The following is a 14,460-nucleotide window of genomic DNA, read 5'->3' as shown; positions in this document are numbered from 1 at the left end:
AAATCTCTGATGTATCCACTGCGAAGTCAAGTGCCTACAGTAGAGGTTATGAGTCCAAGGGTGTGTAACAACTCAGAGTCATTACACCGACTATAAGATATATCCTCCCTCAATTCGACAATCTTACAGTTTCAGGGCCTTTCAATGCATTTCGTAATATCTATAAGAAGTAAGAAACAGGTGGACCCAAATGATTCAGCCGGTCCGTGGTAGCCTACACACAGCCTATGCCATTCTACCGGTTTTCATTGGGACTATTCTTAGGTGTTTCCATAGAAAGCATCTGCGCTCGCGCTATTTCTAGAAGGCAGTTTGCTGGCCCCCGATCAGTGAGGCAGACTGCTGGCCCCCATCGTGGAAGAAACAACAAGCCCCATGTTACTATATCTTTCTACGGTTATTCCTCACGGAATACATGCTGCGAAACATGGCAATAGTAGCCAATAACGACGTTGGGTTTGTCAGTTTCCTTGGTTTACTCAGGGTCCTTGTTCCTGATCCAACTTCTACTGCGTTCTGTAACTCCGGTCCATCTGTCCCTCTTCTTCGGCCCCATCAGTTAGCCTGAACCTGAGTATAGATGGGGCCAAGTCACCGAGCTATGGCCCACAATCTCAGGCGAGAAATCTACTCCGAAGGGTTCTCGATTTGATTTGAATAAATTATCTAAAATGCCCTGAGATCCTCTCCCGGTACGAGATATTCACCTTTTTATCGGGTGACTTCGTCTTGCTATCCAACCTATCCATTTATTTATGTTACCTGACAATATAACGGATACTCGAATATATATCTCCCATGGCTGAACAAAAGAGCCAGAGAAATTCCATTGTGGAAGACGTGTTCATCCCTAAAGAACTACTCACAACTGCCAGATTCAACTCACCATGGGAATTGGCTCGATGGGAACAATCCCTCCCCGACAACAACCGTATATCATATCCCACATCAAGCCAGACCAGCTCCAGTCGTCCCCTCAGTTTATCCGCTCTACGATCCGTAGCAAGACCACGATCTGCAATTCGGCCCCGTGGACGCAGTGATCCCCCGGCATTTCAGGGTAATTGAATCCAATTTCTTGATCTATATGATAATCTAACGGATTCTTTAGAGGGACTATTTGATTATTTTGAGAAACCCACCTTCGAGCCCGCAGCACCAATTCTCGAAACGGAAGCAATATCACCACCTCAAAATGCAGTGCTCAGCCCCCAGCCACTCAGCAAGGCCAGCTCTCAGTCCATTTCCAGTGGTGATAACAGTCTACAAGAGGTCTACGAAAAGGCCAAGTTGAGAGGTGTTGCTATCCAACGGAGACATTGGGTACGGCTTTTATTCGAATGGAGTATCTATGTACTGCTAGTCTTCTTCGTTTATTTTGTCCTTGTTGGTATGCCTCTATGGAAGGGTGCAGTATGGTGGCTATATTGGGTTGTCCAAAACAAATTCGTTATCCAAGGAGGATATGCCATCGTGATTGGATTGGCTGGACTGTGAGCATCTGCCTAAATTGTCGAGTTTCTTACCCTAACCGCTCCCAGATATGCCTTCTGTCCACTTCTCATTCTATTCGAAAAAAACCCAAACCCTTCTGTCGAACAACAAGACCTCGAACAAAACTCCGATAATGTCAAATCAACAGCCCTACTTATTCCCTGTTATAAATCAGCTAGTATCATCGGCCCTACCTTGGACGCAGCCTTGAAAATTTTCCCGAAAGAGAATATCTTCGTGATTGCAAATGGAAACTCTCAAACACCCCTCGACAATACAGAAGAAGTCTGCAAACCATACGGCGTGAATCATCTCTGGGTACCAATTGGATCGAAGATCGTCGCCCAGTTTGTCGGCTGCTACGCGGCTAAGGACTTTGAAAATGCTGTTCTCATTGACGATGATTGCCTTTTGCCTCCTGTTTTCCCTATTGTCAGCGATCGGCTCAAAGGCCGTGTTCGATGTATTGGCTATACGATCAAGAGTGTTGGTCCAAACTCCTCCAGGGGAACATACTGTCAGCAAGCACAAGACCTCGAATATAAAATGTCCGGACTTCAACGAGACTTCTTTGGGAAGTGCGGCAGTGCAACATTCCCACATGGTGCTATCTCGCTTTGGAACCTGGAGTTCCTGAAGGCGACTTTCCACGAACACCCCGGCTTCTCGGTTTCGGAAGATTGGTTCTTCGGCGATGCGTGTCGCCGTCTTGGAGGACGCATTACTATGTGCTCCCAGGTCTTTGTGGAAACTGAAACTCCCTCTTCGGTGTTCATCAGTGGCAGTGGCAGTCGTGGCGGATTCGGCGAGATGACCATCTTTTCGCAGAGATTCAAGCGGTGGAATTTCTTCTTCGTGATTGGTATCTATTACGATCTCAAGTATATTTTCACCAGCTGGAAGCTCGGCTGGTGGGAACTTGGTGCGAAGCTTTGCGTATTCCAAGAGGTCTGTAATTTCTCCAATAATTGAGATTATTAGCAACTAACGTTGCACAGGTATACGAAACGCTTATCTACCTCCTTGCCCCCTTCGTCCTCCCAATCTCCTTCCTCGTGCGCCCCGGATTCTGTGGTATGCTATTAGGTGTAACAATCGCCATGTACCTGATCAACGTGATAATCTTCAACGAGATCCACCTACGCCTGAAAAAGGAGCGCGTCGACTGGAAGGTCCTCTTCTTTTATTACACATTCTACAAGATTGCCTTAACGGTCATCAACGTCTTCAGCTGCTACTGGTCTCTCTACAAGTACGCTCGGTACTTCGCCCAGCGCCACCCGAAGGTCATTGAAGATCGGCAGGCTGTCGAGGTTCTTCTCAGTCTTGAGCAAGACAGCCGACGGTCTTCGATGGATGATGATGTTATCCCACTTGATGCGCAGGCTGGAGAGGTTGGGCGTGGATTGGGAAGGAAGTTGACTTTGACTAAGGTGCAGGCTGGGAAGAAGCCTGAGCGTCCTCAACATGAGGAGAAAGCTGCCCAGGGCGGATGGATATAGATATAGATTTTGCATGATTGATGTTTACATATAGACTATCTACCTAAATATCGTACCTTCTTTTTTCATCTTTACTTTGGGGGCAATAGGAGCTCACAGCACACTCTGAACTTGCTACTGTGTTCAGCATTTGACGCAGATTGTACATTCTTTCTCGACAAGCCAAGTTGCGTGTTCATAGAGTTCGATGAGGTCACGCGCTCAAGATAAGCCGAGTCTCGCAAATACTCTCGGGATGTACGGGGTATTGCCACTCTATATTCAGTTAGTCGCGTTGAACATTGTTCAAATAACCCGACTGTCTTTCGATTCGATACGGCTCGGAACCGAGCGCGATGTTACAGGCGAAGACCACATTTACATCATCCCTTCATCGGCATCATAGCCGAAGCCTGGGGCTCTGCCATGTACCCCTGAAGATGTGGGACGTCAGCTCAAATCTGGGGGAGTCCATTGGCTAAGTCAGGTTCTATCAGGTTGGGCAGCGCAGGCAGGAAATATGCCTGAGTATATATCGTGTCTGTCGACAGTATCTAATCAATTTTGCAAGTGGCGGGTTCTGAAGAGTTGAGGCGGGTTCGATGTCTGTTCTTGGGGGATCGACCCGCTTGGCGTAGGGTTTCGTTGCCGGATCGGAACTATAAAGGTCAGGTGATCGGATTACAAGGAGTTGGATATCAGATGGGCAAAACATATAAGTTATTCAGGTTTACAATGTTCTATAGCTTAATCACATTTCTCTTGACTTCATCATGGCTACCTCAGTGATGCACTATCTTGGCTTCGGCAAGGATGCTCCTGTAACCAAGGAGCCTGCTAAAGATATCCCCATTCGGGCCTTACCTGCATCATGGTATACTTCTCCCGAAATGTATGAGCTGGAACGCCGTGCAATTTTCTCGAAGAGATGGCTCTTCATCACCCACAGCATGCGAGTCAAGAACACCGGCGACTGGCTTCGCTATGAGATCGCCGGTTACGACTTCATCATCACCCGTGACCGGCAGGGCAACATCAACGCATTCCACAATGTGTGCAGACACCGGGCGTATCCAGTCATTGAAAAGGAGGGCTCGGGAAATTCCAAAATTATCTCCTGCCGATACCACGGCTGGTCCTATGGCCTGAATGGTAAACTTGCCAAAGCCCCCGGATATCAAGAATTGGATGGTTTCGACAAAGACAAGAACAATCTGTTTAAAATCCATGTCAAGGTCGATGTCAATGGCTTCGTCTGGGTCAATCTCGATGCAAATGAAACTCCAGAAGTTTCATGGGAAGAGCACTTCCGCGACGTCGACAAGCAAGAGCGGTACAAGGCCTACGACTTCGAGAACTACGACCTTGACCATTCCTATGAGCTAGAAGGCCACTATAACTGGAAGATCCTGGCTGATAACTTCAACGAATGTTACCACTGCCCAACGACACATGCCGATATTCCTGCTTTCCTCAACCTTGAATCTTTCGACAGCGACACTAAGGACGGACATATCCAGCACCATTGCGAGTCAACACCGGAGCAAATGGCCAAAGGTCTCTATACCGCCAGCACCTACTACTTCCCCATATCTGCCATGGTTGTTTCGTAAGTCCCCACCATACAATGCTCAATCTATATTCTAACCCACGCAGACCGCATTTCATCATGATCCAGAAGTTCCTGCCTAATAGCCAAGATAGCTCCCAGATGGCCTATGAAATCTACCGAAACAGGAATTCCTCCGATGAAGACTTCAAGCTAATCAGCGACATGTATGCCCGCGTAATGGGCGAAGACAAGGTCCTCTGCAACAACGCCCAAAAGAACCTCGATCGAGGTGTCTTTACCAACGGGCAGCTTCATCCGAAATACGAGAAAGCGCCTCTGTTCTTCCAGAGCACAGTCCGGGATGTAGTCACGGAGCACTTTGAGCGCGAGAAGAAAGAGGGACGAGAAATCTGGCCGGCGAAGGCTAAGGTGCCGTGTGACACGGAGGTTAGTGACAAGGACGAGGCAATTTGTGCTTCTCTTGCTTGTGGAGCTCAGAAGGAGGTTTTGGCTTGGTGATCGTACCATTTTTTACATTTGCATTTGGTGCGATTTGGTCATATTGGGACATCTACAGTCTATAAATTGAATTTAGCCTTATCGAATTGAAGTGGTTTACAAACAACAGCACAAAGTCAAGACAACATAGTTGGTGTATCTGCCTACAGCTTGGCATAGGATTTCTGTGTTGCTCGTATCTATGTGCTCGCAGTAATATAAGGCCAGAGACACGGCATATTTATGTGCTTTGAGATGTATGGGGGATTAGGGCAGACGAACATTGTAGTTGGGTTTCAGACCGGAATAATTAAGCGACGGCTAGATCTATATACAAGGCACAATTTGGGCGAAATAATCCATCCCAAGGTCCTATGGGGTAGTGGTTATCCCTCCGGTTTTTGAGTTTACCCTGTCTAACAGGGCCGCATACCGGCAACCCTGGTTCGAATCCGGGTAGGACCTCTTGTATCATTTCTTTTTTTATTTTTGTCCATTTACATATATACCATACCTACATATACTCTGAATAAAGTGCCTACAGTAATTTTGTTTTTATCGCCTAGCTTTTAGAAATGATAATAACCAGCTCCGCTTGATCAGACTTGCTTACCCTTGTTTGATCATCTTGGCGACGAACGCCCTAGGAAGCTCAGGGAACTAGCAACTACATACATTCCCTGCACATATGAAGTCAATTTATAGATAAATCCATACCTCTGAACTATCTGATAAGAGATGGTAGGTACTGTACAGAGTTTTGCATTTTTCTTTCCATTCGTTTTAATATAGGAACAACAGAAAATATCAAGTTCTGTTGGTACGAACATGTATATATATATTGGCACTAACTTACAGATCTATACTCCATAGATAAAATCCCGTTCAACTAGATATAGGGCTGTAGAGACTACACTTCCATTACTAGCAGTGTAAGCGATATCAATAATATAAACAGTGTATAAAAAACAAAGACCTAACTATGCTAAATATTAGAATCTGAATTTCTGAATCTTCAAAAAGAAAAACAGAAAGGTCCCGGCCGGGGTCGAACCGGCGACCTTCCGGAATAGCCAAACCACGAAGTGGAATTGAGTCAAAACCGGACGCGATAAACCGCTACGCCACGAGACCATGTGATGAAGGTAATTGTTCCACTGAATTTCTGAAGTTTGCAGACTATTTTGCCCAAAATGTAAACTTCGCCCACTTTCTCCTTTCTTTTTCTTTTAGATCAACTGTAATCTCCGAACCTCATCTAAGAAACTAGATTCAACCTGGATCCGACGAAAGTAAAAAGGAAACCCGCATGTCATGGTATGTCGATACCCGTTCTATACGAGGGCTGGAGTGGGACTATAGAACCACGGTCAATTATCTATGACGCTGTTTTGGGCCATCAAGCGCTACGCACCGTGTTCCAATTCATATGCGTCAAGCCACTTAAGTTAGACAGAGTCTGGGAAACCTTGACATAAAGCATGGAGCTTGAAACAGGCAACTCTACAACGTATTGTCATCTGAACTACTGGCTAAGATGCAATGTTCCACCTAGACAACATTGTCTCTCTGTAAGATAGACATTTATGCATTGCACCGTACGTTGACGTCACCCTAAGACAGGGAACTTCAGTACACACCTCAGTGCTACACGGTATATGCCAGATGACTCTAGGGCTGCATTCCAGTAATTGGTTCAAGTCTGGGCCCTGGACCAAAGCCATAGTAATTCAATCTAGTTGAGTTTAGTATAGATCACTTATGTTAATCTAAAGGCAAAATAGTACAATAATATGAGCTATCTAGTGCAAACGCAAGTCTAAACCAGCAGGATCGTAGATACTAGTAAGGCACTAAATTGCAAGCGCCAACGTCTTCTTTGTTAAAGACTCGTCGACGTAGCCAAGTGGGGATCTCTGCCGAAGATCGACCGCTGGCCAAATCATCGCTGAACACTCCGTCGGTAGTGTTGGCCTCTGTTGCGGGATCCCACAGCTGATAGATCACCCTTAGGTGTTCTCGTATTTTCCATTGCTATTCTGACCGAACGTTGACAGACAATCCAATAGTATCCTGATTTCAGACGGAAGCCTTCACCGTTTTTCTCCAAATTCTCCGGATGCAAGGCGCCTTCATTTGCGACTCCGAGATTGTCATGCGTGTTTCAAGACTTAGGCCCCTTTCAAGGGGGATGATCGGTGGAGCTGAGGCTAACCAGGGCGATACGCGGGGGCCAAGTTGATCTTGACTCCAGCTTCTGGTTTCTTCTGGTTTCTTCTGGGTTCTTTTTTTGTTCATATCTGTGAGTAATCTCATTTGTACGTACTTTCAAACAGATCGAAGGTTCGTTGACGTGTTCGCAGTAGCGTAAGATCGAGGGGTTCGCGATAGATCATCAAGAGAAAAGTGACAGGTCTCGAAATAGAAGTATCACACTGTCCGTGCGTAGCGCTAATGTATGTATAGAAGACCCCAAGGATCGGACATTGTGATATTTAGTCGGCTTTCCTGCACGTCTTTACAATTCTCTTTGGATGTTCTACATTATATGTGAAGTATACGCCACTCACTTCATATATTTACTCACTTCATCCACGTGCACATGGTTATTGACCACTCCTTGAATCATGTCTGCATACTGTGAGGAGGATTTTGAGTCACTGCCACCAGCAGTGAGACGAAAGGTAAGGGTTTGCATCAGCATTGCTAATCTTGCAATTACTCCCAATGTTGTCTTCTCCATGTCTCCTATCACAACCCTATCCACCACCATCACTATCAATATCACTATACCCCATAGCGTCATCGCTAGTCGGATCATCATCTCCCTAAAAGTTCGAGTGCGATACGAGTGAGCCCGAGCGTTGAGCTTCCCCTTTCTCATCCTTGCATTGCCCCTGAACCGTCGGTGGAGACCACCATCCGCACTATCGTCTGTGGCGCCACTCGTTACGCCTCGAGATTGGTGTATGCCATGTTGATTACTCCACCACCCTCCCAATTGTTGTTCTCCGCTAATCCAAACAGTTCTTCTCGAATGTCGAGCGTTTGCGCATTCGGTTAGGGCAGAGCGATCACGGTTCTCCTGCATTCTCCACGCCAAACTACTATGGCCGGGCTCGAACTAATGCTCGCCTCGGCTACTCTCGAAGGCAAGGTTCATTGAAGAGACGCGGTCTTGAGAAACATTCTCCGTCTCCCAAGAAACTACGCAAGCCCGGATCTCCTCAATTGGCCTACCTGGCCGCCCAGGCGGACTCGCAATGCTTCCATGCTCTTCCCGCTAAGATCCAACAAAGGCTTTTCTCCCCCGAAGAACAACGGCGTCTCCAAAAGGCCTATCGGCAAAGTCTCATCTACGACGCTGCCGACGTTGCCTATCGTCGAGACCTTGGCCGTCCCTGTCCATCCATTGACTGTCCATCTATTGACAGTCACCCCTCCGAGGCGAGTTTGTCCGTTGCTCAGACATCAACAGCTTTCTGGGATTCAGACTCCGAGTCAGGCGAAGAGACAGACCCCAACATGGATCCAACATTTTACGATAATTTCCGGTGGCTCGATGAAGATGGCGATCTCGACTTGTCTCTAGATGAGTACCATACTCATGTTGCAGACGTCGCCACACGCAAGAAATCCCGTCGTCCCTCTTTCCGCCGCTCCTTATCCTTCAGCACTCAATTGCGCCGCAAACAATTAGAACCTATTGTTCCCATCTCTTCTCGTGGACTGCCACCCGTCAGCCAATCTCAACCCTTGACACCCCTCTCCAACCGTTCAGAATCCCGTCCAGGATCCCGGCACCGACCCTTCCAACATGGACCCAAATCCTCTACATCGAGCATCGATCCCTCTGCACAATATTACCAAGACCCTGATGCCCGCCTCAAATTGAGGGTCTATCTCGCATCACCACAAAAGTTCGACGAAGCCATTGAGTTTGGTTTTCCATCGCTAGAACAGAACAATAAAGAAAATGTGGCTCCGGAGCAGAACTCGCCCAGACCGACCCTGGTCAACCAGGACTTTGGCACATTCTTCGAAGATGACGATGGCACGATGGTGGGGAGCCCGGGAGGGTCAGTCCGTGATGCATTACCTTCCCCTGCTTCTATCCCCACACCACAACGAGATATGCCTCGACCTTCAATGGAATCGTCTCTCATGCAACGACGCCAATCGTGGCTACCCGGGGCTAAAGGAGTTCCACAGCGGCTCCCAGGAAACCGCGAGATGACCTTGAAAATGACACTCACTCGGCCTGATCTACGGACCGACTCTCCTACTCCATCTCAATCTTCCAAAGAAGATCCCTTGCGATTGGCAGAGCTTCCCCCTGCGGATCGCACCCAGTCGATCTGGGATTCAGACCGGGATGAGCAAGGCATGATGAAAAAGATGTGGCGCAAACTCCGACGTCGTGTTTGAAAGCCTTGATTAACCTACTTCATTCGCTTAATACCCATTTCCCTTCTTTGCAACACCAAGGTGTTGCCGTTTGTTTGGCGCGTAATTGTTGGCTGGGACATACCTATCATTCTAATGGCGTCTTGGGATTTTCGAACTCCGGGGTTGAATTGTGTCCCCCATTTGTATCTATTCAATTCACAGTTGTATATATTATTTGCTCGTCTTTTCTCTACTTCATACTTTATACTTCCGGACGTAGACTATTCCTAATGCGTCACTTCATCCATGGGTCACATTGATAATGATAAGGCACGTGACAAGGAGCTCTCAGGCAGAGGCCACGCAGCTCCGTCATCATCTTCAACTTTATTCACACTCTTAATTGATCTTCTCACTCGAAGCTCTGCTTCAATCCCTTCATTTACGACTTCGTAATCCCCTCCTATCGACTGATCCCGTCTTCCCGGATCGGTCCGCCCGAAACACCCAACCCGCATACCCATCAGATGCCTACACAGCACCTGTCATGATCTTTCGGTGGCTGCTGCTCACAGTGGGCCTGCTGCTGGCATTGGCCTGTCAACCAGTAGTGGCGGAAGCACACAAACCCAAGGTCATCTCCCATAAACTAGACAGTGCGCCCGCCGACCTGTTCTACTTCCACGGCACCAACACGATACTATACCGCGACATCAAGACCAAAACCGCCCATGTTTCCTTCGATGGCGGCGAAAAATGGGATAAGATCAAGGGTGAAGGTGATGCCATGGCAGGCAAGGCCGAGTTGATCTGGAAGCACCCGTACGACAAGAACCGTGCTTACATCCTCGGCCAGGGTGGAAAACACTGGATCACGACCGATCAGGCCAAGACTTGGAGTTCCTTCAAGGTGGATGTCGCGCCTTTTGCGTCCATGCGGTCTTTCCCGCTGGAGTTCAATGGCTGGGATCCTAAGAAGGTTATTTTTATGGGCTTGGGTGATTGCTCTCTCCTTGGTTGTATGCCTGTGGCCTACTACACGGTCGATGACTTCAAAACTGTCAAGCCATTGCGGGAACCTGCGTTCCAATGTATGTGGGCTGCAAGCCGCCCGCAGTTCGCGTTGGATTTGGACGTGCCGGATTCGATGGGCAATCGCGTCATGTGCGTGGTGCCGGCGTTGACAGGACACTTTGATCATAAGATCAGGGAAGTCTTGATCCATTCCGATAACTTCTTCCATGACGGTTCCGAGGGCACCGCATCGAAATTGAGCGATGGCCAACCACTGAGCGGTGCCAGTCTACAGATTCGCTCCGTCACTAAGTACATGGTCGCGCGTCTCCAATCTGCAGGCACCGCCGAGCAGGCTCTGTACATTAGCGATGACACGAATGTGTGGCACCGGGCCGAATTCGGCAAGCACCGCATCGAGGAGGATGCCTACACCCTGTTGGAAAGCACCAACTACAGCATTCAGATTGACGTGCAAACCACCTGGCACGATAACCGCATGGGTAGTCTTTGGTCTTCCAACTCGAATGGTACCTACTTCACGCAAAATATCGAGCATACAAATCAGGATCTGAACGGTCTGGTGGACTTTGAGAGAGTCACAGACATTCAGGGCATCACGATTGTCAACACTGTCAAGAACTGGGAGGAGGCCTCGAAATCCGACTCCAAGGAGAAGAAGCTTATTAGTAGTATCAGTTTTGACGATGCGAGAACTTTCCAGTCTCTCAAAGCTGATGGCGACGAGCTACACATCCACTCGATGACAACCTATGTCGCGCTGCGCGAGATTCCTATGCCTGATCATCGGATGTTTTCTAGCCCGGCACCTGGCTTGGTCATGGGTGTTGGTAACACCGGAGGCCATCTCAAGGAATACTCCGAGGGTGATCTCTACGTATCGGACACCGCGGGTCTCACCTGGCGGCACGCACTCAAGGGCCCGCACCGTTTCGAATTCGGTGACCAGGGAGGTGTCATCTTGGCGATTGCCGATGGCACTAAGACCAAGGAGGTCAAGTTCTCCATTGATCATGGTAAAGAGTGGGAGTCCTTCAAGCTGGATGATGAAGTCAGACCTCTGTATCTGACCACGACACCCGATTCGACCAGTCTGAAGTTCCTGCTGGTTGGAATCTCGGCCGATGACAAAATCCTTATGTATTCCATTGATTTCGACAACCTCCATGAGCGCCAGTGTGGATCAGCTGACCTCGAAGAGTGGACTGCCCGTCTGAATGAAAAGGGCGAAGCAGATTGCCTAATGGGCCACAAGCAGTTCTTCTACCGCCGCAAGGCTAACGCGGATTGCTTCATCAAGAAGGAATTCGCGATCACTGGCCCCGAATTCAAGCCGTGCAAGTGTACTGCGGAGGACTTTGAATGTGATTACAACTTCGTCCGTAGTGAAGACCGCAAAGAGTGTGTCCCAGCTGTCTCCTTGACCCCACCGGCTGGCAAGTGCAAGGACTCTGGCGACAAGTACATGGGTCCTTCAGGGTGGCGACTCATCCCCGGCAACGAATGCATTCGCGAGGGTGGCGAAGATCTCGAGCGCCAGGTTGAGCGGTCTTGCTCGAATGTCACCGTCCCGATTGTCGCCGATGGCAAGCCTCGTGCTGGAAAGCCACATGTAATTTCTGCAAAGGAGACCGTTTACTTCTACCTCGAACGACAAGCCAGTAACAGCGGAGATGATGAGACCCTCATGATGCTCACGGATAAGTACGAGCTTTATAAATCACACGACCACGGCCGGACCTGGGAGAAAGCTATCAAGGACCATGACGTGAAAGTACTGGAGATGATTCAGCATCCCTACTTCAGTGATGCCGCCTTCTTCCTAACCGATAAAAAGAAGATTTACTATACCATTAACCATGGGAAATCTTTCCACTCATTCGACGCACCCTCGACGCCAACAAAGGAGCCTCTCATCCCTCTCAGATTTAACGAGCTGTACCAGGACACACTTATCTGGATTGGCAACGAGAGCTGCGAGGGTAAGAACTGTCGCTCGGAGGCATACATTACCGACAAACGGGGTGCTAGTTGGGATCCGATGCTTATTGGCGTTGGTAAATGTGACTTTGCAGCCCAGCAGGATCGGGAGAACAGCTCGAAACTCGTTCTCTGTGAACAATATGAGAAAGAAGAAACGGCCAACAACCGGCAGCTGGTGATCAGTGATGATAATTTCTCCACGAAGGAAACCCTCTTTACCAATATCGCCCATTACGGAACGAAGAACAAGTTCATTGTCACGGCTTGGTACGGCGGAAATCAGAACACGTATCTGAATGCCAGTGTCAGTGTGGATGGCCGCACATTTGCCGATGCCCATTTCCCCTTCAACGTTAACGTACCCTCATACACCATCCTCCCCAGCTCCCCGCACGCACTCTTCCTGATCGTGGAGGTTTTCAAGGCAGAGGGGCGTAGCTTCGGGACCTTGGTCAAGAGCAACAGCAACGGTACCTACTTTGTTTCCAGTCTCGAGGCTGTCAACGTCAATGACAATGGTAATGCCGACTTTGAAAAGATGGAGGGCTTGGAGGGCGTGCTTCTTGCCAATGCCGTGGCCAACAAGGACGAGGTGAAGGGTAAGGGAGCAGCAGGCAAGAAGGTGCGGTCTCTCATCACCCACAACGACGGTGGCCAGTGGATGCTACTGTCTCCTCCTTCTCAGGATGTCGATGGTAAGAAGTTTGGTTGTTCCGTCACAGAGGGCAAGGGTACCGAGAAGTGTGCGCTTCACCTCCACCTCTACACAGAGCGTCGCGACGACCGCGATACTTTGGATTCCGGTTCTGCGATCGGCCTGATGCTCGCTCAAGGCAACGTCGGGGAGTATCTTGGCAAGAAGGAAGAATCCGACACATTCCTCACCAGGGACGGCGGCATTTCCTGGACTCAAGTTAAGAAGGGTCGGTACCAGTGGGAATACGGTGCCGCCGGGTCTGTGATCGTTCTCGTTAAAGAACAGCAGGCCACCAAAGTCGTGCACTACACCCTGGACGAGGGCGCCACCTGGAACGAGTTCCAGTTCTCGGATGTCGACATGATAATTGACGATATCTCAACCGTGCCCTCTGACACATCGAAGAACTTCTTGCTCTGGGGCACAGACCCTAAAACCTCTGGCAAACGCGTGTCTATCCCTCTCGATTTCAGCCCCGTTTGGAGCAGAGACTGCAAAGACGACGAGAATGACTTTGAAATCTGGACTCCTAGCCATCCTCTCCAGGAAGAGAACTGTCTTTTCGGTCACGTCGAGCAGTACCACCGCAAGAAACCAACAGCAGAGTGCTGGAACCCCTGGCGCACGCCGCATATTCATAGCATTGGCCGGAACTGCACCTGCACCCGCGCTGATTTCGAATGTGACTACAACTATGAGATTCAAAGCGACGGTAGCTGCGGTCTGGTTCCAGGTCTCCCCAAACCAGACCACAGCGCCCAGTGCAAGAAAGACTCAGAGATGGTCGAGTACTGGGAGCCAACCGGATACCGCCGCATCCCACAGACAACCTGCGAAGGCGGACTCCTTCTAGACCAAGACGTTTCGCACCCCTGCCCGAACAAGGAAGAAGAATACAACAAGAAACACGGCATCAGCGGTGTCGGTCTCTTCTTCGCAATCGTCACCCCGATCGCAGTCGCCGCCGGTGTCGGGTACTACGTGTACACGCACTGGGATGGCAAATTCGGTCAGATCCGTCTGGGCGAAGGCGGCGTCAGCTCGAACTGGCTTTCCAGGGACTCCGTACTGGTCGCGGTGCCAGTGGCAATAATCGCCGGTGTTGTTGCGGTTGCCCAGTCCCTGCCTTTGTTGATTATGAGTCTTTGGCGTAGCTCGACTGGCTGGTTCCGTTCCCGTAGTCGGGGATACCAGCGGCCTTATGCGACGCGTGGCTCCTTCGCTGCGCGTCGGGGTGATTATACTCATGTCGTAGACGATGAGGATGAGCTGCTAGGCGCTGATGACTTCGATGAAGAGGAGGAGGCATGATCTATGCAGCGTTTACGTCT

General features: G+C 49.2%; 4 protein-coding genes across 4 annotated transcripts; all 4 read left to right on the top strand.

Annotated features, from left to right (window-relative positions):
• Positions 1-798: 798 nt before the first annotated feature.
• On the top strand, positions 799-2,996 carry N7446_011685 (uncharacterized protein; the record flags this gene model as incomplete). The annotated part of the gene is made up of 4 exons (XM_058520427.1): positions 799-1,060; positions 1,112-1,493; positions 1,542-2,442; positions 2,493-2,996. The coding sequence occupies 4 exons, from the start codon at positions 799-801 to the stop codon at positions 2,994-2,996; spliced, it is 2,049 nt and encodes a 682-aa protein (XP_058367951.1).
• Positions 2,997-3,748: 752 nt separating this feature from the next.
• On the top strand, positions 3,749-5,046 carry N7446_011684 (aromatic ring-hydroxylating oxygenase subunit alpha; the record flags this gene model as incomplete). Its single annotated transcript, XM_058520426.1, has 2 exons — positions 3,749-4,584; positions 4,632-5,046. The coding sequence occupies 2 exons, from the start codon at positions 3,749-3,751 to the stop codon at positions 5,044-5,046; spliced, it is 1,251 nt and encodes a 416-aa protein (XP_058367950.1).
• Positions 5,047-7,536: 2,490 nt separating this feature from the next.
• On the top strand, positions 7,537-9,663 carry N7446_011683 (uncharacterized protein). The gene is made up of 2 exons (XM_058520425.1): positions 7,537-7,709; positions 8,053-9,663. Exons 1-2 carry the CDS (start codon positions 7,653-7,655, stop codon positions 9,451-9,453), a joined length of 1,458 nt encoding a protein of 485 aa, XP_058367949.1. The 5' UTR covers positions 7,537-7,652; the 3' UTR covers positions 9,454-9,663.
• A 298-nt stretch (positions 9,664-9,961) lies between these two features.
• On the top strand, positions 9,962-14,440 carry N7446_011682 (vacuolar protein sorting/targeting protein 10; the record flags this gene model as incomplete). The annotated part of the gene is made up of 1 exon (XM_058520424.1): positions 9,962-14,440. The coding sequence occupies one exon, from the start codon at positions 9,962-9,964 to the stop codon at positions 14,438-14,440; it is 4,479 nt and encodes a 1,492-aa protein (XP_058367948.1).
• Positions 14,441-14,460: the final 20 nt, after the last annotated feature.

This window comes from Penicillium canescens (assembly GCF_028828765.1).
Source record: "Penicillium canescens strain IBT 15451 chromosome Unknown utg000008l_segment0_segment0, whole genome shotgun sequence".
Lineage (NCBI taxonomy): Eukaryota > Fungi > Ascomycota > Eurotiomycetes > Eurotiales > Aspergillaceae > Penicillium > Penicillium canescens.
This window is presented reverse-complemented; position numbering and strand designations above follow the sequence as displayed.